The sequence below is a fragment of the Protopterus annectens genome, chromosome 14.part0, assembly GCF_019279795.1.
Source record: "Protopterus annectens isolate FY-2018-M chromosome 14.part0, PAN1.0, whole genome shotgun sequence".
NCBI classification, from domain to species: domain Eukaryota; kingdom Metazoa; phylum Chordata; order Ceratodontiformes; family Protopteridae; genus Protopterus; species Protopterus annectens.
Genome location: NC_056748.1, coordinates 1117586681 through 1117613729, shown reverse-complemented (window position 1 = coordinate 1117613729; position 27049 = coordinate 1117586681). Strand labels below are relative to the sequence as shown.

General features: G+C 38.9%; 1 protein-coding gene across 2 annotated transcripts in view; it reads right to left on the bottom strand.

Moving 5' to 3' along the window:
- CRTAC1 (cartilage acidic protein 1) overlaps positions 1-27049 on the bottom strand; it is a 2772383-nt gene that overhangs the window by 2102822 nt on the left and 642512 nt on the right. For both annotated transcript variants that reach the window (XM_044056906.1, XM_044056905.1), the window contains exon 4: positions 2030-2166. In XM_044056906.1, the coding sequence (XP_043912841.1) occupies positions 2030-2166 (137 nt within the window). The remainder of the gene's footprint in view (positions 1-2029; positions 2167-27049) is intronic.

The window sequence follows — 27049 nt, the reverse complement described above, 5'->3', positions numbered from 1 at the left end:
ATACGATATAGATAAAAACTGGTAAACTGTTAGATGGCATTGTAGACACAAAGAACAGTTTATCAGTTCTGCTAAGCATTGATATCTATATTAACAGAATGATTTAATTTGGTTGGTGTGTGTGTGGAGATGTGTGTGTGGAGGTGTGTGTGTGGAGGTGTGTGTGTGGAGGTGTGTGTGTGGAGGTGTGTGTGGAGGTGTGTGTGGAGGTGTGTGTGTGTGCGCGCACCTGTGTCTGTATGGGCTATCTCTGGATGATTCTGTGACATCGGTTTGTTTGTGGGAATGGCCACACCTAGCTGGCTTTCGTGAGAGCCAATTTCTTGCATTCTTTTCTAGTCTTGATGGTTGATTTTCCGCAGGCACCCTTCAATGTAATCTTATATTGACGCAATTTCACAGTTTCAGTGAGTAGCAGATTTTTACAGTTGATACATAATTTTGTTTATTCTGTGACTGTTCAATGAAATAAATACATATAATTTTCCATCATCCTAGACATTATCATGAAGTATTCCAAAGACATTATATGCCTTCTTTGCTCTACATATTTAACAATGATTACCAGAGAAAGACATCACCCTCCATGTATTTACCAAACTGGATCATTAAGTACATACTTAATGCATTCCCTTATGCAGTGCCATCTTTAGGTGAGCCATCTACGGTTCATATCCTTATACCAAACTACCAATATGATGCATTAGTTATCTGTTAACCTTTGTAGTTTGCATTTGTATTATAACAAAATAAATTTATATTACAATACATATATTAAAATATTTTAACTTGTCTTTCATTCATTGTGCTAAGTAATACAGATTGGAGGAGTATGTGTGTAAGAAATTAGATGTAAAATGAAAGAACATGCAATTAGGTACAAAAAAATCTTCCAGTGACATACAGGTACACTGTTCTCATTATTCTGACTTCCCAATCTCTTAACTTTAGCCCAACTTTATATGTGGCAAGAGATTTGTAAACTCAGTTTTCATTCTTTTCTAAGCAGTACATCAGTGCATTCTTTATCTGTATTCCATTTTTTCTATACTGCCTCAAAGTATAGGTACTGTGCTGTAGCAAACAGAAGCTGTGCATGCACTTTAAGACTAACACCCCCTCCAGTCACAACATATTCCTTTAAAAACAGAGCCAAGTATACAAGCAACACATTTACCCATGCTTAACAGACATCTCATGTGCTCTCTTTTTGTCTCTGTTTTGTACTCAGTTAAAATCTTTTTTATTGTGTTGTTCTTTAATAACAGTAGGAGTGTAATATGATGATCAAATAAATGTATGAATGAAGGTTTATCACTGTGGAAGTAAAACTTTTAAGTTTAGACAAATGGCTAATAGACATTTTACTTTGAAAAGCTATAATTCTGTATGTTATTTAATTATGACTATGCATACATATGAATGTAAAACTGGTTACTAAATGAAATTTATCCTAAAATGTTATAGCTTAATGTAGAAATTATGTAATCATTTGTCATCATTGTCTGCAAATTATTTTAATTTTAGTCTACTGAGATATGTATTGGTATTCATTTTGCAGAATTTTCTAATTCAGCCACAAATGATGCTGTCTGGACTAATTCATGTGCACTTCCATCAATGTGAAGTAAAATAATAAATGATAAAATTAGAAAACTATTTTAAGTAACTTGATGGTCCCAAACTACTGTCTGTTACAACTGAACAACTGCTGAAGTCATCAGATGGACACTAGTCAGAGAATGGTGGTCATTCTGTTGTTTACAACAATAATTAAAGCCTTCCATTATGCCTACACTTCAATCTAAATCTGTACATCAAGTTTATGATATTGAAAGTGAGATCTTTTTGCAAGTTTCCTAAGAAAATGAGCATTTCATTTATTTTACTTGATGATGTCAAGAGTTGTACGGCAGCAAACTATGAATGATTGTGGGGATCTTCCGTTTTACCCTCATTTTTTACGGACATTTTTTATAATCAAATACCTTCTTAATCTATCACTCCAACAGCAAAATCTCTTTCTTACCTTTCTATCAATGCAGGCAACTGACCGTCCAGCAAAACGATTAGCTACACCTCTGTTTTGATTGACTGCATCACTTAAAACATCCTCCCATCGTCCATTCCGTAATTTAAAAAGCTTGTCGGCATAAGTGGCCAGACCTTGACGGTAAAAAGAAAGGAGGAAAAAAAAAAGTCATGCTGATAAAATTAATAACTCACCATTTGAAGAACCATGCAGTGACTACATAAATGAAGCTCTAATTAATGATCCTAAAGGTAAACAGATGAATGACCACCATGTCTAAAGAAATGGGTTGCTCGCTCTCTAATATCACATGAGGGGGAGCACAGCCACCCATGCATGTGATTGCACCATGTTAGTCTGTGCATAGAGAGGCAAAGGAATACATGCTGGACTGGGATTAATTGGACTGATGAGTGCAGAGAGAGAAGGGACAGATGGCAGTGAATTACATGTATTTTTCCTTTCATACTGTTTAATGAAGAGGTCTGAAAAATTCCCCCTTTGGGGATGTGAAAATTGCATTTTCATTGTTTGGAGATGATGCAAAAAAGGAGTCTATGAAAGAATCCATAATGAAAATATTCATATTTTGTATAAAGGTGTACTATCCATGGTCTTGTATACAAGGAAGGCACACATCTCAGACTTGCACTGTCCTTAGGACTGCATGTACATCTGGGACCTGTGCTGTCCATGGTACTGAACAAGCAGTATAGCTGCTTATGTGAGAATTGGCCTTTAAATGGTACTGAAAAGGGAGTTTAAGCGTCATGCAAGACTTACACTTTCTAGGGTCCTGTAGGGGTGGGGACAGAATATAAAATCTACATACAGTATTTTACAGTAGAAGGAAAAAAATCATGTTATAAACATGCTTATGCTGTCCAGTGTCCAGAATAGGGAGAAGAGAAACAAGTGGCTCTTCAGCTGTCTAATGGTTCTATATGGTAGACAAACAGATCACGTGATACTTATATTGCCAACAGTCTTGTACACAGAGAAGCAAATAAAGTGTTCATATACTGTCCATGGTCCAGTAAAAGTAGCTCTAATGATTAGAACATTAAAAACACAACTTTCATCAAATAAATAGATCATATTAGGATTGAACAGACCATGACGATGTTTGGAGGATAAGAATACCTGTTCCCATAAATCAGCCTGGAATATACAATTCCACTATACCTCCTGTAGATTTTGTTGTACTACTGTGTACAGCTTAAGTTCTGCACAGGTCTACGTTCTGTAATTGTATCACAGCTGTCTCCATGGAATTTGCATATATCATTTCCTGCCACTCACTGCAGATCCTACTTGGATAACATGTATAAATGATCCTTCTGTCTAGACACAGAATAAAACACATGCATGCATATCTTCAACAACAACTTCAAGCTCATTTTCTAGAATCCCAACAGTCACAGGAAAGCTGGGAGATAAAGTCCTTCAAGAGAGTCCATAGTGAGTCCCAAGGGCCACCTCCACGTCGGCTGTTAGGAACATCTCCTGTGGAAGGCATCAAGGATATTCTCATGGGGGGGGGGGGCCCAAATCACATCAGCAGCTTCATCTCAGCAAAAAATAACAGCTGTACTCTGTGGTCCTCAGGAATACTTGCCTCCAAACACAACAAAAAAAAGAGTAAGCCCAGCTACCTTGTAAAGGAATATATAATTTCTACCACTTATATCCAGTCTCATTTTTTTGGCATCTACACAAACCTTATGACAATATGTGATGACAGGGTCTAGTTAGTGACTGATAAGTAAACTGAGAGCTATATGAGAAGACTCATTTGTTACTCCATGTCCAGTAAAATGGCTATAGCATCACTGTGAGTGCACTAGTCGGCTTATCAATTCCCCAATCACAACTACCCTTCCTTGTGAACAACTCGTATAGTTACTTAAACTCCTGTGCTTGAGGTAGCTTCACCCTCACTTGGAGAGGACAATCTGCTCTTCTGAAATAGAACTATGCCTTTTTAGTGGAAGTACAAACACCTGCCCCAGCTGTTTAATATTTGCAGCAAATAAACTGACATGTTAGAGATTATAGTAACTTCAAGTTAAGAAGACTACACTATGTGCAAACAGATGCACCCACACACACAGGTACTGTTCAGAGTGCCTCATACCAGGTGACACTTACTGAAGGTACACACATACTCAATCGATCACATTAACTGCAACCAAAGCCTTATAATCCCACTAGAGGCAGTTTAAGAAACATATCTTTGACAACAAAAAGGCACTGTAGCCATCGTTGCATCTTTAACTGTGGTTCATTTGCTCCCTGTTTACCAACATCAGGGTCATCATTAAACAAATAACTTTAAAACATAATTGGCCAAGTTTTGTCTTCTCCGTATGTCTAAAAGAAATCACAACTTGCACGGTGGGACTTCTAACTGCAAAGTGCCATTAATGTATACACAAGTGATACCATAAGGAAATGACAATGTAATACACATTTTGTTGAGTATATACTGAACACACTTTGTGGCTGTCACAAGCATACTTAATGACACAGGCAGAGCAGTAGGCTGCAAATCTACAAAAGCATATCGACTGATGAAGAGCACAAATGTGTACTTGTATGTAAAACGGAGTTGGGACCGAGGCTCACAGGCATTTGTGTGTGTGTGTGTGTGTGTGTGTGTGTGTGTGTGTGTGTGTGTGTGTGTGTGTGTGTGTGTGTGTATATAGATTTCACTTCACAATCACAAATTGCTGAAATATAGAATTTCAGCAATTCGTGTCCATGAAGCCAAACTTTCAAAATAACGAAAGTGCATAAGCGCGAATAGGACTATGTCGAATTTGCACTTATGTATTTACGTTATCTTACGGAAGTGTTTGGCTGGGATGGTGTCTGCAGTTTAAGATAAGTGGGTGTGTGTGAGTATTTTTGTAACTTGTACAAGTTGGTTAGGGTAGGGAGGTGGAGGTATGAGTGTGTGTGTGTTGGTTGTGTGATTTTTTTTTTTTTTTTTTTTTTACTGTTTGTGCAATCTCTGAGTTAGTATATACAAGTAGGAAGGTGCAGGGGTGCTTGGCCCCCTCTATTTGCATAGTGTAGTTGTGTGCCTGTGTGCTGCTTTGTTGCACTGAATTCTTTTGTGGTGTGGGTGTTATGGTTTGTGTGTTGTATGCTGTGTGTTCGATGTTGTGGTTTTGTGATTGTGAAGTGTCAGTGTTGTGATGGTTTCGGCTTTATACTGTCGCAATGCTGAAACTAGATATTTCAGTATTTTGGCAATATGAAGTTAAACCATATATATATATATATATATATATATATATATATATATATATATATATATATTTATATGTATATGTACACACAAACATACATACAGCGAATATAGAAAGTGTACACCCGTTAAAATGTCAGGTTTTTGTGATATAAAAAAATGAGACCACAATAAAACATTTCAAAACTTTTCCCATCTTTAATGTGACCTATAACCTGTACAATTCAATTGGAAAACAAATCTGTTAGGAGAAAAATATAAAAAATAAAAAATGTACAATAAGTGTGCACACCCTGAAACTAATACTTTGTTGAAGCACCTTTCGATTTAATTACAACATTCAGTCTTCTTGGATAGGAGTCTATCAGCATGGCACATCTTGACTTGGCAATATTTGCCCACACTTTCTTGCAAAATCTCTCCAAATCTGTCAGATTACGAGGCCGTCTCTTGTGCACAGCCCTCTTCAGGTCACCCCCACAGAATTTCTATTGGATTTAGGGTCTGAGCTCTGGCTGGGCCATTCCAAATCTTTAATATTCTTCTGGTGAAGCCATTCTTTTGTTGATTTGGATATATGCTTGGGGTCATTGTCATGTTGAAAGGTGAAAATCCTCTATCTTTCTAGCAGATGCCTGAAGGTTTTGGGCCAAGTGTGACTGGTATTTGGAAGTGTTCACCATGGGGATGGTGTTCTTTTGGTGATGTGAAGTGTTATTTTTCCGCCAAACGTACCTTTTGGAATTGTGGCCAAAAAGTTCAGCCTTGGTCTCATCAGACCATAACACATTTTCCCACTTGCTTTTGGAAGACATGATGTATTGTCTTGCATATTTTAGCTGGGCATAGATGTTTTTCTGTGTAAGAAAAGGCTTCCTTCTTGCAACCCTACCTCATAGTCCAGACATATCAAGAATACGGGAGATTGTCACATGTAGTACACAACCACCACTTAGCAGAAATTCCTGCAGCTCGTACATTTTTGCTGTAGGTCTCTTGGCAGCCTCCCTGACTAGTTTTTGTCTTGTGTTTTCATTAATTTTAGAGGGACATCCAGTTCTTTGCAATGTCACTGCTGTCCCATATTTTCTCCACTTTTTGATGACCGTCTTTTACTGTGTTCCATGGTATATCCAATGCTGTGGAAATTTTGTACCCTTCTCCTGACTGATACCTTTCAATAATGAGATCCTTTTGTGTCTGTGAACCATGGCTTTTGCTGCAGCAGGTAACTGAGCAAATTTCAGAAAAATCATACTAGGACAGCTGAACTTTATTTGTGGTTAATCAGACTCTTTAATTGATGGCAGGTGTGTACCCAAGAAGACTGAATGGTGTAATTAAATCAAAAGTTGCTTCAACAAATTATTAGTTTAAGGGTATGCACACTTGTGCAACCAGCTTATTGTACATTTTTTATTTTTTATATTTTTCCCCTAACAGATTTGTTTGTTTTTCAATTGAATTGTACGGGTTAGAGGTCACATTAAAGGTGGGAAAAGTTTTGAAATAATTTATTGTGATCTCATTTTTTTTATATCAAAAACCTGGCATTTTAACAGGGGTGTGTACGCTTTTTTATATCCACTGTGTATTTTATATATATATATATATATATATATATATATATATATATATATATATATATACACACACACACACATATATATATATATATATATACACATATACACACACACAACCTCCCAATCAGTTATGACACAGTCAGATGTATATGCCTGTACAGACCTACCAATGAAGAGTACTTGTGTGACTACGGGCATGCATGCATTCTATGAAATGGCACACGATCAAAAAACCTACCATGTCCAAATGTTTACAGAATCCACTGATGTAAAGTTTGTAATGCTCATACTGCAGATGGATGTTGTGGTATACAGATATGCAGACATGTATTCATAAAATGATACGATGGTACACTGCAAACATATGACGACTAGAAATGGAACTCCAAAACCATAAATGTGTGTGTACTGACTTGCATATTGGTTAGAGCAGGCAATATTCACTGATAAGTTAAACATTACATTATAAAAAACTGCTGCCATTTAGCTAACATATGAAACCCAGGCACAGGACAACTGTAAGCATACACCCTACACATGTAGTCTGTCACGAATATTGACACCTTGAAGGTAAACCACTCTACATCAAAAATGAACTGCCAACTTCTTACTATACATGTGCTAAGGTTGCTTCTCGGAACATGTAAATATTAAGAAATAAATAACATACATCATCATCCCATGTGGGGGGCTGCAACTGTCCTTGCTAATTAAATATACTAAGTCTGAGATTGCAAAACACCAGGGGAAAGTGAATATTCCCCTACCTAGGGACTGTCAATCTCACGCACCTGCCTACTATCTATATAGTCGACCAAATGCATTAAGTTAACAGATGTTGACCAAAGCAAAGAAACCCTGTCAGGTAGACATGCTTACTGACAGCGAGTCATATAACATATGAATATCCATGCACTCACCATGTTATATTATGCAACTGTCCAAATACTCATGCTAACACATGTCCAAATCCTCATGCAGACACATGTCCAGAAACAAAGTGGTGCCATCAAGTCTTCTGATGTGTGTGCACATACACACACACAAATGCAAAGATGGGACAGCACATCACAACACAAGTCCAGAGACAGCTACACGGCATGCACTAAAAATATTTTACAAAACATACTGCTGGTTACCTCTGCATTCATGAAAAGACAGAGCAATAATCTCAGAACACTTACAAAAACTGTTAATAGAGGAGTTAACAGAGTGCTAGCACAATGTAAAACAAAGCCCAGCAGTGTGCAGTGAATGAATGCTGCATATTTGCACAAGACGTATAGCACATGACTTCCTGCAGTGCACATTTATATATACAACAGCAATGCAGAATACAAAAAGCAAGCTGTAAATCATATTATATGCCATGAAATGCAGTGCTATAACATAATGGAAATGTCCATCCACATAATCACCACAGATCCAGTACTTGCATTTTGCAATGAAACTAACACAAAAATTCTATAAATATGGCCTTAAATGCAACAGAAACACAATGCAGCATTCACCTAGCCACACTCATGATTACGCAGTGTATATATTAAGTTTACATGCATGCATAGGACACAGCTATAGGTAATTCATGCATGGATTTGCAGTCCATCACAGTACTGTCACGTGACAAATGTCCACTTCATGAAGCTGAGAATACATGATGCACTTTGACACACTAATGATATTTTCCACGTGTGCTAATTTTGTGCTGGATCTAATATAAGCCCTGGATATGTGTATGACTGCTCAAGTCTACATGAAGACATGGAAGATGGATACATGTAGGACTCAACATCCAGTGTGCCAAATTACACACATGACAACATGTGGTTGTTACATATACCCAGCAAAATGCATAGATAGCAGTAGGAGGCAGAATGCATATATTTAAATGTGATATTTTGCAAATCTCAGTTCACTATATGAAAAATATACACTATATTGTGCACAAGACATTGTTTTATGTTACTATGTCAAAGATGCATGGTAGGGACCAATGACCTCAGAGGAAACAGGCAGTGTGGTCACAGTGGCCAGGAATGTGGCTGAGAGATGCTAGCAAGGTGGTTGGAGGGAGCATTCTAAGACGTTTACATGTGGAAGAAGAGAAACATTAGCCACTTGAAATGGCTACAGTGGTAAAAAAAAGAGATGAGGGCTTGGGACTAGAGGGAGTATGGTTGAAGCCTGGCAGAGAAACCTCCATCAGGGACAGGCTTCATCTTAGCACTCAGTGAATAGTGTTAGAACTGGGCTGGTAATGTATGTCCTCAAGACTGTACCTATAAACTAAGAGGGAAGGGGTGAGCAAGTATCACAGAGCAGAAGAGTTTAGGTACCCATCCAGGTATTTGACAAAGTAAAAGCTGACCCACAGCATAGCAGAGGAACAACCAAGGTGCTGACAATGTCTGGGGAAAGATTTCTATAATTCAAAAAGTCTGGGGTCAAAGGAGAGTGAGGTGCAAGTACGGAAACTGAAAGTGGACATTATGGATATCAAAGAAACACGGTCTAGTGAAAAGAGAGGCTGGAGCAGAGAAGATCCAGGGTGTGGCTTGTTTTAGCAATAAATCATGCTCAGGCATGGGTTTATAGGTTCAGAGATTAGTACTAGGCTAACTGCCCTTGTGAGCCATTTCAAGCCTAGCCGATTACCCCATGTGAGAATCAAGCCCTGTACCTTGTGTCTGTAAGGTAAACACCATAACCATTATGCCATCCTCAACCCCTAATGTAAAGGGAGATTTACTCGAGACTGTTATAGCTTGATCATGGGTGCAATGGCCACTACTACAACTAGCAAAGCTATCAAAGGACTATTGAAGTGTTGGCTGTGGGCTTTTCTTCAGCATTCTTACAGACAGCTAAAACGTGTGTGTGTACTTCATAGTATCAGGCCAATATAATACAACCAAATCTTCAGTTTTGTTATGATCTCTATCAGTGTGGCTGTAGAATACTATGTGTATGTTGCACCTTTAAGAACCATTTCAATGACAGCACGTGCTATTGCTTCAGTGCCATTTTGAGAGTGCAGCCAGAGAGAGCATGTATGAGTGTGACAGATTGTTTATAAGTTTATCTAAGTTAAAGTTATTGAGCCTCAATCCTGATGTGTTTGTACATAATAAAGATGCTTGAAGAGAACCCACAAATGTTTGTCTGTTTCATCCTGACTAGACAAGATACATGGTGTCAGAACTGGGATTCCAGGGACCGCTTTTCAGAGCTACAAGGTGCACAGTTAACAGTGAAGGCAAACTAAGTGAACAGAGTACAAAAAAGGGCCAAAAATGAAGCAAAAGTAACGAAAACCTGCACAAACGATTTATTAAAAAAGGTAAACTGGAGCATTACAAGGGCACAAAACACATTAAGCAAGCAAAAGGCAATTAAAGGTTCATTTATTAAACAAAATGCTTGAAATTAAGATATTTGATAAAATGATCATCAGAAAATCAGATAAGGGGGTAGGAAATACCTCGGAATTAGAAAATGACCATGTTTAAAGTAAAATGAGCACAAGAAAAGTATTATGGGCATGAAAAAAGATGAAATGACCAAAACAAATATAATAAAGAGTAAAAAGGAGACATTAAGCATAAATAAAGCAAGGCGACTGCATGTTATTTAGCAAAGTACAGCCATTTTGGGAAAGTTTCAGTGTGCTGTGTACTGTTTATTCGCAAAGTGCAGTTACTTGGAAATGTTTTTTATTCTGAGCTTCTTCTGCCCAGTTTATTCACACAGTACAGCTATTTTTAAATATTTTTTACAGTACAAAAATTTCAAGAGTATTCTTGTGCAAAGTTCAGTTATTCAGAGGCTTGTGCTATTGGGCATAGTTACAACTGCTGGCATAAATTTCTTGTGTGTGTGTGTGTGCGCATACTCACAAAAACCTTCACTTTTGTGTGTTAATGTGGCAGAGGCATTTTGCAGACCATGCCCACTTGTATTTGATCAGAATATTGCAGAGAACTGGAAAATATTTGAGCAAGAGTACAATATTTTTATACAAGTAGCTTATTCTGACAAAGATGCATGCACCAGGGCATTCATTTTGCTAAACCTAGCTGAATCAGAGGCCATTGAAAGAGAGCCTTCTTTGTGTATGCATCAGCAGTATATGAAGGAGAAGGGCAAAACAGTCATTGTTGTACAGGTTGAATCAAGGAAAGACCCAGAGTGTTTGAAATGCAAATTTAGGGAAATGTGCAAACCCCAGACAAATGTTACATTAGAGAGGCATTTGTTTTATACACAAGATCAAAAGCAAGGAGAAACTTTTGCAGCTTGTATTACTGATCTGAGAAAAAGCTAAAACGTGCAGGTTTGGTGACTAAAAGATGAATAAATAAAAGGACACAGGCTTGTGTGTGGTATTAATGCTGCAGTAAGAAAGATTTTGCTTCATGACAGTGATTTAATGCTGAGCAAATCTATTGAGATTTGTCAAATCCATGAAGTTACAGTAACATACAAAAGTACACTTGCAAGTGATAAGAGCATGGTTTCAGTAGGCTCCAGAGCAAATGTAGACAGCATGCAACACGTGGCTAGCAGAAGCAGGCCTAAACATATGGCAGCTGTAAACCCTGCGGGTGTGGTAGGTAAAACCCTTAGTTTTCCAGCAGGTTCCAAGACAACTTCAGTGAGAAGGACATCCTCAGTGCTGTACAAACACGAGTTAGCAAAATGCAAATCAAGCTTTATTGTTAACTATCGAATCTGTGGTGCAAATCAGGAGTTCAAAAGAGAAATACTTAGCATTTGGTCAGCAATGCCCCAAGTGTAAAAAATGGAACCATTTTCAAAAGTTTTGTAAATCAAGTAAACCTCACACGGTTATAAAGAAGGGTCACTTAAGCAAACTGAACATATAGAGAGCTGCAGCCCTACTTTATACATAGATGGTGTATCACTAATTGGTGAAAAGGTTGATACAGTAGATTTGTTGTCAAAGAACAAAGTGTTTTGTACTGTTCAGATCAATGGTAAATCCACCAAGCTCAAATAAGACATTGGTTTAAAGTATAATGTTACGTCAGCAGACATTTGCTAAGATGAGAGCTGGTGAACAGCTTAATGTGGCCAGTTGTGCAAAACTTATTGCTTATGGAGGTGAAGAAATTCAAATCGAAGGCTCACTAGTGCTTTCATGTTATTTGGCTGGGAACTGCTGCAGCTTACTATTCTATGTAGTCTGAAGACCTGTGCAGTCATTGCTGGGTCTCAGAGACAATTTGAAAATTAATCTGCTTTCCTTTACCAAAGTTGCTCATCATATAAGCACATGTTCTCGTTCCAATTTTACTGAAGCTATTTTCCTCAGAGTATGCTGATGTTTAGGATGAGAAGTTAGGCAAGCTTCCAGTTGTGTATTGTATGAGGTTAGACCCAGAGGTCAAGTCCAGTGGTCAGACTAGCAAGAAAAATTCTGATAGCTATGCAGGATAAAGTCAAAGCTCAGTTGGATAAAATGGTGCAGGCAAGGCGTAACTTGTCCAGTTACAGAACCAACTGAATCAGTGTCGCCCATGTTAGCAGCCCACAGAAAAGGGTCAGATGAAATCAGAATATGATTTGACCCAAGAGATTTGAACAAAGCATTAAAGAGACCACATCATCCTGTGCGCACAGTCAAGGAAGTCGCAACCCTAACAAGAAATGCCACTTTTTTCTGTCTTGGATATAAAAAGTTAATTTTGGTAAGTGATGCTTGATTGCAAATCTTCACTACTGACTACTTTTAGTACCCCATTTGGAAGATACAGATTCTTCAGGATGCCATTTGGAATAAATTCTGCAAGTGACGTCTTTCAGGGTGCAATGGAGCAAACTTTTTCACGTTATCTTTGTGCCATAATAGTAGAGGATTTACTGGTTGGAGACAATGGTGAAGCAGTGCATGACAGAAACCTTAAGAAAGTTCTAGACAGAAATTGAAGTGAACCTGAAGCTCAATCCTTTGAAGTGCAAATTCAGACTACCAGAAGTTACAATTGTAGGTCATTTATTTACTAGCACTGGCTTGGGACCAGACTCATTCAAGCAAGTAGCCATTCTTAAGATGCCAGCACTGGATTTGAAAGTGCTAATGCACAAAAATGTTGCATGGTCTTGGTTGGAAGAGCACCAGAGAGCATTTGAAAACCTTAAGCAGAAAATTGCCACCCCACCTACACTAAGATATAATGATGTCAATAAATTAGTAATTCTTTCCTGTGATGCTTCAGAATTTGGTCTTGGTGCAGTTATTCTTCAAGAACTTGAACTCTATCCCATTAACTCCCATCTCTTTTTTCACTACAAACTAAACACGTCTTATAAACTCCAGATACCCTTTCTAAGCTCCAATATCTATCATCTAAAAACAGACAACCTTCATACAAGGCAGTCCAAACACATTAGTTACTTAATAAATTACCTTACAACCATACTCCTAATCTGGTGACATACACCCTAACCCAGGCCCAACCACCACCACCTCTACATCTAAATCCAGTCTACTGGCTTCTCTAAATGCCCAAAGCATAGCGAACAAAATCCCCAATCTTCACACATGGCTTCTTCACAATAAACCTGATATCTTAGCTATTTCAGAAACCTAGCTAAAACCCCATATAAAAGACACTGAAGTTCTACCACCAAACTACTCAATAATCAGAAAAGACAGAACCCATAAAAAGGGTGGTGGGGTAGCTTTACTCTATTCTTCCACCCTATCCATTACTCACTATAACAAACCCATTCCAAATTTCTCCAATGCAGAACTAATATTAGCTCTATTTCAATTGAATAAGCAAACAAATCTGCCTAGTTTCACTTTACATCCCCCCAGGTGACAATGTCTCAGTTTTAGACGATATCCTATCCTGGCATTCTATCAATATCAGCAATGAAACTATTATTATGGGTGATACCAATATAAATTGGTCTTCCATTCACTCCTCTCTACATCACATAAACATTAACCTTTATCAATACTCTCAGCTCATCAACCAGACTACCAGACCCTCTAAAGACTTCACTAGTGGCAGTATCCTAGATTGGATTCTAGTATCTCATCCCCATAATTACACCAACAGTGGAACTCTACCTGACTCCCTCAGTGACCATCTTCCCATCTACACTAAACATCTTCCATGTCCACTACAAACAACACAACTACATCTGCACTTGCAACCTAAAACACTTTAACCCCATAACCTTCTCAGACTCCCTAAAATCAATAAACTGGAACCCACTAAAAACTCTACCCCTGGATAATGCTGTTGCATATTTCAACACAACTTTCCTAAATCTCCTGGATAGTTTGGCCCCCATAAAAACCAAAAGAATATGAAACAAAACTGAACCCTGGCTAACAAGAGATGCACTAACTGCCATGCGACAGAGATAAAACCTGGGCACGATACCAAAGAAACAAAACTCCCTCTACCCTTAATGAATTCAAAACTCTTCGTAACAAAGTTAAAAAGCTTATCACAACAGATCGACAAAACTACTACTCCATACTTCAAAACAACAATAAAACCAATCCTCAGAAATTCTGGAAAGGCATCAATAAACTCCTAAAACCTGGCACAGCAGAAAACCCAAGCCCAGACCCAAATGCTCCTGATATCAATCTTGCCACCCAATTTAACTCCTCCTTCTTAGACTCTATCTCTAAGCTTACCACAACCTTTTCCAATAAACATCTCACCCTCTACACCTACATCCCACCTATCTCCCCCCTCACCTCCTTCCTCTCAACTCCCTCCTTTTTCCCTAAAACCCATCCCTACACCTCTACCATAAAAAAACTCTTGCAAAAGTTAAAACCTTGTTCTAATGCACCTGATAACATACCCTCATCCTTCCTTAACATTGCTGCCAAATCCATTGCCTTCCCCATCAGCATCCTAATAAATCGCTCTATACAAGAAGGCCTTGTTCCCACACTCTCGAAAAGATCCTTCCTCATACCCTTGCACAAAGGAGGCAAAAATAACGATATCACTAACTTTCGTCCCATTGCCATCCTTTCTCCTATATCAAAACTCTTAGAAAAATGTATCCATCTCCAACTCCTTCCCTATCTTCTAGATAATAACTTATTAACCTCCACACAACATGGCTTCAGACCCAGCCACAGCACCATGACTGCCCTCCTTTCCTTCCTGGAAACAGTAAATACAGCTCGAGATTCTGGCTCTAATGTATCTACCCTCCTGCTCGACCTCTCTAAAGCCTTTGATACCATATCTCACAGTCTTCTCCTTACCAAGCTTTTTAACCTAAACCTATCACCTGCCTCTATCAATTGGTTTACCAGCTATCTCTCCCATAGACAACAAGCTGTCAAATGGAAAACAGCCACCTCCTCCTTCCAGAACACACCCACTGGGGTCCCCCAAGGTTCCATCTTGGGTCCTCTACTCTTCAATATATTTATAAATGACTTCTTCCACTCAATTCCCCATGCCAAACTCATTCAATATGCAGATGATTCTACCATAATCTGTTCAGCCACATCCATTCCTACTCTCTTAAAATTAACCCAAGATGCCTTCTCTACTACTGAACAGTGGATGAAAAATAGCCATCTAGTACTCAATGCATCCAAAACCAAACTTATATTTACCCCCTCAAAAAACACAACCATAGACAAAAATTTAGTCTCTATTATCAGCCAAAACACAACTCTTGAACTAGTATCTGAAAGCAAGCTACTAGGGGTCCACATAGATGACCAGCTCAAATTCAATAGTCATCTACTACTAAACATAAAAAAAAGCCACTACAAACTTGGCATGCTTTATCGACAAAATCAATTCCTCTCTACATCTACTAAGCTCACTCTTGCTACAACATTCCTTATTCCTTCCCTTCTATACGGCACCCCTCTTCTAACAAACCTCCAATCATCCCTCAAAACAAAACTGTCCTCATGTTATAATAAAATTGCCAAATTTGCAACTAGCCACAAAGCATCAACCCACCACTGTGCATCTCTCCACAAGCTAAACTGGCTCGAGCTTCCTAACTATCTCACCTTCACTCAGCTCACCTTTGCCCACAAACTCATTTTCCATCCATCCCTCTGTCCCTCACTCAGCTCCACCTTCAAAATGCATATGCCACAAAGACTCCTAAGATCCAATAACCAAAATCTGATAGAACTTTACAAACCTCTTCAGTCTTCCTGGAAAAAGCCTGCTATTCTTTGCCCTGGCAAGGCAATGGAATTCCCTTCCCCCCTCCATCCGTACCACTACTAACCTCCCAGCTTTTAAAAAATCCCTGCACACATACTTAACTTCCTCCTGGGAATGCTCCTGCTCTCATCCCTCCTAGTCTAGCCTGCCCCCTACAGGCAGCCACATCAGATACAACCAAATACTATAAATAAACAAATGTAACACCACCTAGTAATTCTCAGATTCTTCTGTTCCATTCAAGATGCTACATATTTTACTACAGCAATGCTATGCTTGTCACGCATAATGTAACTAAAGTATTCTTCATGCAGCTGCTTAAACCTTAGATTCTTTGCCTTGTAACCACCTGTTCCACTGTTTTGTCATGAATCCACAATCTACTACCTGCATCAGCCACTGCTTTAGTATTTGTTACTACTGCTTCTGACAACCAGTTTAAACATGGTTGTAAATGATTAAAGTGTAAACCTTGTTATAGTTTTGTTTACTGTTACTTTTGATATGTTTTAACATGATTGTAAGTGTTAAATGTGAACTTTTGTAATCTTTGTATCTTTATTATTGGAGCTTTTCTCCCCAAGACTCCATTGAAAACGGGTACTTCGGACCCAATGGACAATGCTGGTAAATCAACTATAAATAAATAATAAATAAAAAGAAGGCAGACCAGTAGCCTCTGCATCTAAAACTCTTGCCCAAACTGAAAGACAATATGCTCAAATGGAGAAAGAACTTTTGGCAACAGTATTTGCATGTTCAAAGTTCCATGATTATATTTATGGTCGAGCTATTCAGATTGAAAGTGATCACCAACCTCTAAGTCACTATTTTTAAAAAGCCTATGCATTCAGCTCCAGTGAGATTACAAAGAATGATGCTTAGATTGCAAAAGTACAACTTCAAAATTGTCTGTATAAAAGGCAACTTCTTATCTGGCTGATACCTTATCCACATCATCCAGAAATACAAAGGAGCAGCTCAATGCAGAGAATTTTCACTCTGATGTCATGGAAGCATGTCATTTTTCTACCACGAGACTTGATGAGCTGAGACATCCTAAAAGACTGATCCAGTTTTGCAAAAGCTCAACCACTTCATTAATGCTGGATGGCCATTAAAGCAAATGAGTGCACCACCTGAAGTGGAAACTTATTTTCCTTATAGAGATGTGATGTTGATGTAAGACTGCATTGTTTTCAAAAGTCCTAAAATCGTTGTTCCAGCTTACTTAAAATCTGAATACATCCAGATTTTGCACTGTGTTCACCCAGGTTCCGAATCTAGCAAAAGAAGGGTGAGAAGACTAATATTTTGGTCTTCTATAGTAAAAGACACCGAAAGTACTGTCTTCTTGTTCAGTAGGCAATATTACTAAACTGCATTTGCAAAAAAAAAAAAAAAACACTTCAGCTAAGTCCCTGAACTACCTTGGTCAACAAAAGCAACTGATATATTCCAGTGGAACAATCAAAATTACTTAGTGCTGATAGACTCTTATTCAAACTGGTTTAAGATAGATTTACAACCTAATATAATGTCCACTGCTGTTATCACCAAGTTGAAACATCATTTCTCAGTCCATGGTAGTCCACACAAAGTTATTTCTGACAATGGTACCCAATTTAAGTCAGTTGCTTCAGAAATTTGCAAAACAATGATTTGTACACGTTAGTAGCCCAGAATAACCACAGTCAAATGGACTGAACTTGCAGTACAGAGTGCAAAGCAATTATTAGAGAAGTCAAAGGGTAATACCAATGTCTTTTTGAATTTACACAATCTCAGAAACATACCCCGTGAGGATATACTTGACTCCCCTGCTCAGAGACTTATATCTAGGCAAACCAAAACTTAACATTGCCTATCAGTTCCAGTTTGTTGAGGCCTAAAGGTAAGAACAGAAAAATCAGAACCCAACTATTCAGAGTAGATTTCTTCGTCCACTGAAAGCAGGAGAAACAGTGAGAATACAAACAGCTAACCGTTTCGACCGGTTTGGTCAAGTAACAGGTGTATGTACCGAGCCAAGATCCTACCTTGCAGAATCTGAGGTGTGTGGAGTACAGGAGAAATCGCAGACATAATCATCCTGTATCAGAATCCATATTGCAGCATTCTTCTTGCTCCTAAATGAATTAAGTAAGCTCTGTGACCTGACACAACGTGTCTAGGGCATCTATTGCATGTCACTTTTCCATTTATTTTCTAGTGTGGCTCACAGAGAAGTAATACACTTCTATTATTCACAGTAGTCCCACTGTTAGTACAAGAGGGTTTTGTGCACTCTCTCTTCACTGAATGTGACCATGGAGTTGATATACACAAGTCCTGGGGGGTGCTGCAGAGATGCATTTGTGTGCGTTTGGGCCTAAATGAGATGCATTTCATTCATGTTTTAATAGACTAAAGGTAACGTATTGAGGATTCAAATTAACATACATGGAGCTTCTAAATCATTTGCATACTTTGCTCCTTGCAGTGTTAAAGAATTGTAAAGCATTAACATACACATCCATTCCATGTGTTGTGATCAGACTTTCTCCAGGTAACATTCACATACTTTTCACTACTTCTATATATAGTATTATGGCAGAAAGCTTGCAATGTAGCTGAAACACTCGACTTGTCTGTGTACGCGAGAGACATCTTTATCAGTGAGGCAAGAAATTCATCTTTCCTGAGGTAGGAATTCAGCATGACACATTTTGTCCATTTATAGTAAACAGAGCTTCTGGGTTGCTGACATCCTAGTATGCAGGACGGTCAAGCTAACTATGCACAAATAATGTTCAATACCACCTCACTCTTATCTTATCCTTTAAATAATCCGAGCAATTAAAGATGATAATGTAGGCAGTAGTTCACTTTACATAAAACAGCAGATTTATTTCCTGCCAGTTTGCTTACTTTGGTTCTCATTCTATTAATTTTAAAACCATTGTGATCTAGTTGAAGGTTGGGCGTCGAACTGGCAACTCAGTACCGTGAAAATCTACTGCCAATCATTAGCAGATGGGAGTTCCGCTGTGGCGACCCCTAACTAGGAAAAGCCAAAAGGCAACAACATGATCTAGCATTCTACTAATTCTGACTGATAACACTGAAAATTGCCTTTTACAGCCAACCATAGTGTGATTTAATTAATGACATTTAGAAAACAAGTCTTTCCCATTCTCATTACAGAGATGAAGACAGCGCCCATTCATTCACCGAAGTGAATACTGAAAGTATGTGCATCTTCTTGTTAAAGAAACTAATACTCCTAGACAAAAAAAAAACTATTACCTGAAATTCCAACAAGCACATCAAAATCCACAAAAATTCTGATCAGGTATTAATAAACTACTTCATCCAGGAAATTCCAAAACACCTACTCCTCCTAATCTGACTCAGAGTTCTCCCAACCATATTGCTGATGCCTTTAACAAATTCTTTTCTGAAACAGTCCCCTCACTAGCTAATATCTTGTCACCTGCTAGCACCCTGGAATTGACCTCTCAAATCAATAAACCCCCCACTTTAAAACTGCACCCAGTCTCAACATCTCACATCCTTACCTTACTTCTGAAACTTAAACCCTGCACACCTGCAGTTGACCACCTACCAGCTGAGTATCTGCAAATGGCAGTTGGAGTACTTGCCTACCCTGTTTCCATTTTAATAAACAGAACCATAGCTGAAGGCATTATCCCATCTCTCTGGAAAGCCTCTTATATATTATCCCTTTACACAAGGGGGGGGACTCAAATGAACACTCAAATTTCCGTCCTATAGCCCTACTTTCTCCCTTAGCAAAAATCAAGGAAAGATGCATTCATCGGCAATTACTTGATCATCTTCACCAAAATAATCTACTAGCTGACATCCAGCATGGTTTTAGACCATATCACAGTACTACAACTGCGCTCTTATCCTTCACAGACTGTATTAATAAAAATCTTAACCTACTTTCCTCAGCTCTATTCTTAGACCTCTCCAAAGCCTTCAACACAGTTAACCATCAACTCATGTTAAACATTCTCAAATCTCTCTCCTTGGACACTAGCAGTCCAGTGGTTTAATTCCTACCTACAAAATAGACAGCAAGCAGTTCTCTGGGACAATCACTTATCCTCACAGCTTCCCATCACCAGTGAAGTCCCACAAGGCTCTATTCTGGGACCCCTCCTCTTTTCCATTTTTATTAATGATCTGAAAACTTCCCTTCCACAATCCCCCCTGCATTCAATATGCAGATAACTCGACACTTATCTGTGCTGCAGTTTCTTCTGGAGCTGCAGTCTAGCACCCAAAAAGTATTTACATCACCTGAAAATTGGTTCCATCAGTACAGTCTCCTTCTTAACCTCAAAAAAATTAAATTACTGTTCATTCCAACACAGAAGTCCTCTCCTATCAACTTTACGATTGTATCTAACAATGGCACAATTATATCACCTGACTAACACTAAACTTCTAGGAGTCACAATTGATCATAATCTTAACTTATACTCACACATCAACTTAACCATTAAATCAGTAAATAGAAAACTCTACTTCCTCTATAGGCTCAAACCCTTCTTTACACCTTCAGCTAGGACTACTATAGCAGAAAACACATCTGATCTCTACCCTTCTCTACGCCGCTCCTATTTTTATCAATCAAAATCCAATTTTAACAAACTGGCAACCTCATACAACATTGCTAGATTGGCCACAGGTGCTCCATTTCGTACCCACCATTGTATAAATCTTAAAAACTAGGCTGGCTAGAATTACAAAACCAGCTGCTGCTTCAACTGAATCATCCACAAGAGCTTGCATCACCCCACAAATACTCCCATACTCAGTAACCTCATTGCCCCTTATAAAAACCTCACAACCCTTCACTAGCTAAAAAAGTTACTAGTCGCCTCCCGTAAATCACACAATAAATCTGGTGACTGCCTGTTTACGAACACTGCTGGTTTTAATTGGAACAAGCTTCCTTGTGAACTCACCTCACTGGTATTGACACCCCTTTTCAAGAAGCAACTAAAAACCTTCCTGAATTCCCATTGGCTAAGCCCATGTACTAATCCTGACTGACACTTTTTTTGGCCTCTTGCCTTATCACTGCTACTCCTCTACCTTTCTTCTCCTCTCGCTATACATTCTTACTTGTATGGATAGTTTGTCCAAGTTATTTTTGTTTTCTGTGATTACCTTTTTACTCCTTTTTGCTTCAATGTATACCTGGTACAAATGAGTTAATAGTCTTTTTGTTATTCCATCTTTGCATGTTAATCTTTCACAGTGTAGCAATTACTTTTGTAATGGTGCCCTCCACATTTATGCAATGTTTAGAACTGATTTTACTGTATAAGCTTTTTATACTTGCTAAAGTATATATCTTGTAGAGGAGCTTTCCTCCCCGGGCCTCTACTGAAAATGGACATGTATCCAGTTAGACTAGCCCAGTCAACAAATGTAAAATAAAACAACTAAATAAATAAATGCTAGCAAAGTGAAAACCACATCCCTCATCTAGGCTGGCATGGTTTTTTTATACCCTTTTTACAGGACATCCAGACGCCATACCTGTCTGTTGTGGTAATGAGCTACTGGGATACAATCCTCTACATTTTTTTCTGTTAAACTTTATATACATACATATATGTTGCATGTATATTATATATATATATTTATATATATATATATATATATATATATATATATATATATATATATATATATATATATATATATATGGCTCTAGGGCTTTTGATCGAAAGATCTAAAGTCCGAATCCATTATCACCGAATATACTTTACCAAAAGTGCTTTCACCGAAAAAGCGCTTGTGGTAAAGTATCTTTAAAACAATAAAACACACGACATTAAACCTACTTCTATGCACGGGGGGGGGGGGGGCAAGCCCCCCTGCACCTCCCCCACTTTAATATTCTCACTCTGAGGTAGCACTACAGTGGGGAAAAGGGAATTTTCCCTTATCCGCACTGTAGTACAACTGGCGCAATGAGCATACTTATCCGAAAGTGCTGCTTCAGTGAACAGCACTTTCAGTTAAGCATGCTCAGTGATTTCTGCTTCGGTGGTAAGTGCATTCGGGGATCTGCACAGATCCCATATATAATATATATATATATATATATATATATATATATATATATATATATATAAAATGTATATAATAGTATGGAAAGATGATGAATCCTCCTGGGTAAGTATAGCTGGGTAAGCTGCACTTACCCATAACAGCACATGTTCGTATTACTCACTGCTGCAGTAGCCCTTAGGCTAACAGCAGGTGTTTGTATTCCTCACTGCTGCAGTAGCCCTTAGGCTAACAGCAGGTGTTCGTATTCCTCACTGCTGCAGTAGCCCTTAGGCTAACAGCAGGTGTTCGTATTCCTCACTGCTGCAGTAGCCCTTAGGCTAACAGCAGGTGTTCGTATTCCTCACTGCTACAGTAGCCCTTAGGCCAACAGCAGGTGTTCGTATTCCTCACTGCTGCAGTAGCCCTTAGGCTAACAGCAGGTGTTCGTATTCCTCACTGCTGCAGTAGCCCTTAGGCTAACAGCAGGTGTTCGTATTCCTCACTGCTGCAGTAGCCCTTAGGCTAACAGCAGGTGTTCGTATTCCTCACTGCTGCAGTAGCCCTTAGGCTAAAAGCAGGTATCCGTATTCCTCACTGCTTCAGTAGCCCTTTAGGCGAACAGCAGGTGCTCGTATTCCTCACTGCTGCAGTAGCCCTTTAGGCTAACAGCAGGTGTTCGTATTCCTCACTGCTGCAGTAGCCCTTAGGCTAACAGCAGGTGTTCGTATTCCTCACTGCTGCAGTAGCCCTTAGGCTAACAGCAGGTGTTCGTATTCCTCACTGCTGCAGTAGCCCTTAGGCTAACAGCAGGTGTTCGTATTCCTCACTGCTGCAGTAGCCCTTAGGCTAACAGCAGGTGTTCGTATTCCTCACTGCTGCAGTAGCCCTTTAGGCTATATGGCTTGTTTCCCTCCTAGGAAATCTCTCTGGCTCTTCCCATTCTTTACCTCTGTCTGCTGATTGGTTAATCCTAGGAGGGAAATCAGCCTTCCCATTCTTTACCTCTGACTGCTGATTGGTTAATCCCTAGGAGGGAAATCAGCAGTCAAACTGAAGCTGTCTTCAGCACTTTCTTACCCACAGAGTGAAAGAAGAGTCTAACAAACCTGAAATAGTCAATCAATAACAATAAAACATGCAAAGTAGAAAGAAACATCCCTATTTTATAGCCCAACTACAACTATATACAAGTAGGGACCTGGAGGGTGGGTGTAGCTACTGCAGTGGTAAAGACTGTGAACATTTAGTGGTATGAATAAACTGCAACTTACACAACTACACTACATTCATCATTCCCACTGTTGCAGTAGTAGTTGGTAGTCGAATACCAAATCCTATCTATCCTGGAAGGAGGATGGATATGGATCCAGAAGGAACTGGAGAATGTTCTTGGCAAAGTTTGAACGGATTACAGAAAAGGAATCCCGTTTGTAATGCTTCCTAAATAGCATGTTTAGAGGAACACTCATCTACCTCTAGAATGCTTCTAGATGCCAACCTTTTCGGTTATGATATCAAAGAGAACAAACACCACTGCAATAAAGTGAAGCTTGTAAACCAAGAAACAGCTTCACAGCACTGAATTAAAACAAAATTTAATAGAACTGTCATATACCAATACCAAAGCTTTCGGACAAGGTCCTTCATCAGTGTTCCAAAAATACTTCCACATGTATACATTTTATATTTATTTATTTAAATGTGTTGACCGAGAGTGTCCTACTGGACGTGGGTCCATTTTCAGCGGAGGCCCGGGGAGAAAAGCTCCACAGTAAAATAAACAGACAGTAGTTACATTGGATTACATAGTGATTAACAATTTAACACAGAAATTACTTACAACATATTTACAGATGAAGAACATAGTACATCAGTAGACAACTAGAATCTTTATCTGTGAAGTACATAACAGGCATTAACAAATGTAACAATGAGAAGTTCCTGCTGTATAATAAGTACTAGGCTTATGAGCATCTGAGCTTGCTATCATTAAGGTAGTTAGTGGAGGTGAAAGAAAGGTAGTAGTTGGATGGGGTGGATGATATTAGAGTGGGAGTTGCAAGGGCATAGCCAGCATGTTTTAGGTGCGCTTTTAATAAAGTTTTGAAGTTGGTGCATGATGGCACGGAGGTAATTGTGGGTGGGAGTGAGTTCCATAATTTGGCTATGGCGCAAGAGAATAGTGCTTCACCAGCAGAGTTATTGGCTTTAGTGATCTGCAAGTGATTTTTGTTGCTGGATCTTAGTGGTCTGGTGGTGCGATAGGGTTGGAGTAGATTCTGGAGGGATGGGACATTTAATGGATGGTTTACTAGTTTGTGGGTGAGTGAGAGTTGATACCACTGAAGGAGGTGAGGGAGTTCAAGCCAGCCCAGTTCAGCAAGTGAGAGACAGTGGTGACTACGGTAGGATGCCCCTGTGGCGAATTTTGCGATTTTGTTGTAGCAGGTCTCTAGCTTGTTTAGATCACATTGCCTTAGGTTGGTATATACTGGAGAGGCATAAAGTAGGGTGGAGATAAGGTGGGAATTTGCTATTGAAAGCTTTGCTGCTTTGGTGAGAAATTGTTTATTTCTGTATAATGCTCCTAGTGTTTTGTGGACTTTTTTTATGGTCATGGATATGTAAATGTCAAATTTTAGTTTATTGTCTATTTCCACTCCTAGCAATTTGGTGGGTTCAGTTGGGTATATAGTGGTGTTGTCTTTTGCTGTAATGTTAAAGTGAGAGTTGTTTTGAGTATGTTTGGTGGGTTGGAAGACGAGTAGTTTAGTTTTGTTTGGGTTGAGTATTAATTGGGCATCGGATAACCATGTTTCAACAGAGGAAAAGGCTTCCTGTGTGACTTTTTGCAGTTTGGGTAGGGACTGGGCTGAGCAGATGATGGTAGAGTCATCTGCGTATTGTATGAGTGTGCCATGTTTGGTGGCAGAGGCTAGATTATTGGTGTAAACAGAGAAAAGTAGGGGTCCAAGGATGGATCCTTGGGGAACCCCTATGGAGACAGGTAGTTGGGGAGATATGTCATTCTGCCATACAACGGATTGTTGGCGGTCAGACAGGTAACTCTGAAACCAGTTGGTGACTGACTGTGAGAAGGATAGGTTATTGAGGACAGATATAAGTTGTTTGTGTGGGACCATGTCAAATGCTTTAGATAGGTCTAGGAAAGTAGCATATAAGAGATAGCCATTGTTTTTATGCTGAAGGATAGTGTTTGTAAAGGAGAGTAAGGCAGTGGTGGTGCTATGGTTTGGTCGGAAACCATGCTGAGTACTGGAAAGGAGGTTGTTAGTAAGGAGGTAGTGTGAGACCTGAGAGTGTATGCATCTCTCTAGTATTTTGGAGAGTGGAGAGAGAATAGCTATGGGGCAGTAATTGGTTAGTTCTGTGGAGGGTCCGCCTTTGTGGAGGGGAATTATATGCGAGACTTTCCACAATGTGGGAACGTAACTTTCTGACAGAGATCGGTTAATCAAGATGGATACTGGGTAGGCCAGAGCATCAGCTGCGATTTGTAGGTATTCACTTGGGAGGTTGTCTACTGCTAATTTGGTGGGTTTAAGTTTAGTTGAGAGTTTTTTTATGTTAGCGGTAGGTACAGGAGAAAAAGAGAAGGCAGTGGGGAGATTACTAGTTGAAGGTGTGGGTTGGAGGGGAGGGGGGTTGTGTTGTTTAGCTAGTGATAGTATGGTTTGGGTGAAGTGTGTGTTGAATGAGGTAGCAATATTTTCTGAGGAGTGAGGGATGTTAGGAGGAGGGGTACTAACTTTACCTGGGTGGAGGATGGAGTTTATGGAGGACCAGAATTGTTTGGGGCTGTGTTGTGAGGAGTCTAGGGCAGACTGGTAGTATTGGAATTTGTCCTGTTTTATTAGCTTTTTGACTCTGTTGCGTAGTTCTAGGAATTTCTTTCTAGCTGCAGGGGTTTTGGTTATCATTCAAATGGTTATCATTTGGTTATCATTCAAATGATATCACATGACGCAACCCAACCTATCAAAAAAAAATATTAATTTTCATTAACTCATAGTATAAACCTTTAAAATCATATACATACATATTCATTTCCATAAAATATTTTTTAATTTTATAAAAACACACATATATATATATATATATATATATTTCAAGACCTTATACATTGTCTGCGTTTTAAAATTGGTTTAAGGAAAGCCTGTTTAGTAAATTCCTGGTGGGGAATCTGCATGAGGACAGATAATCCAGTCATATTCCCTAGTTTCAAGTTTAATATTAATGTCACCCCTTCTCAAACTGGGTTCTATGACCTGTATAACCCTAAACAAAAAGTTATGTGTAGATTCATTATCATTTATATGCTCTAGTGGAAATGTGCCTTGATAGTGACTGAAATGCATTTGGCAAGGTAGAAAAAACTAAAACAATAGCCAAGTACAAGCATCTGTTTAGATTGAGGGTGTTTCTCTGTTGCCACTTGATAAGAAATAAATAGCTAATTGGCTTTTGTAAAGGGTTTAGTTCTGTCAAGATAGATCGTGAGCTGTCTATGCACTTCCAGGGAATGCAAAATCTGTTCTTGTTGTTTAGATTCTGAGTAGAAAGCTGGGAGAAGGCTGGTGTGATTCAAAGCAAACTCAGACTGCTTTGGGCATGAATGAGGGGTTTGTTCTTAAAGATACCCAATTTCCTATGGAAATTCAATAGGGTTTACATACCATGAGATCTTGCTACACACTACTCTACTTGCAAAATGTCAAAATAGTGATGAGTATAGTTTTTTCAGGTCAAGAATCTTAAATCAGCTTCACAGGCGGGCTCAAAAGGTGACTGTGAATTTCTTCAGCACATAGTTGAGATCCCAGGGAGAAGCAACCTATTTATGAGATTTCAGGTGTAAAATGTCTCT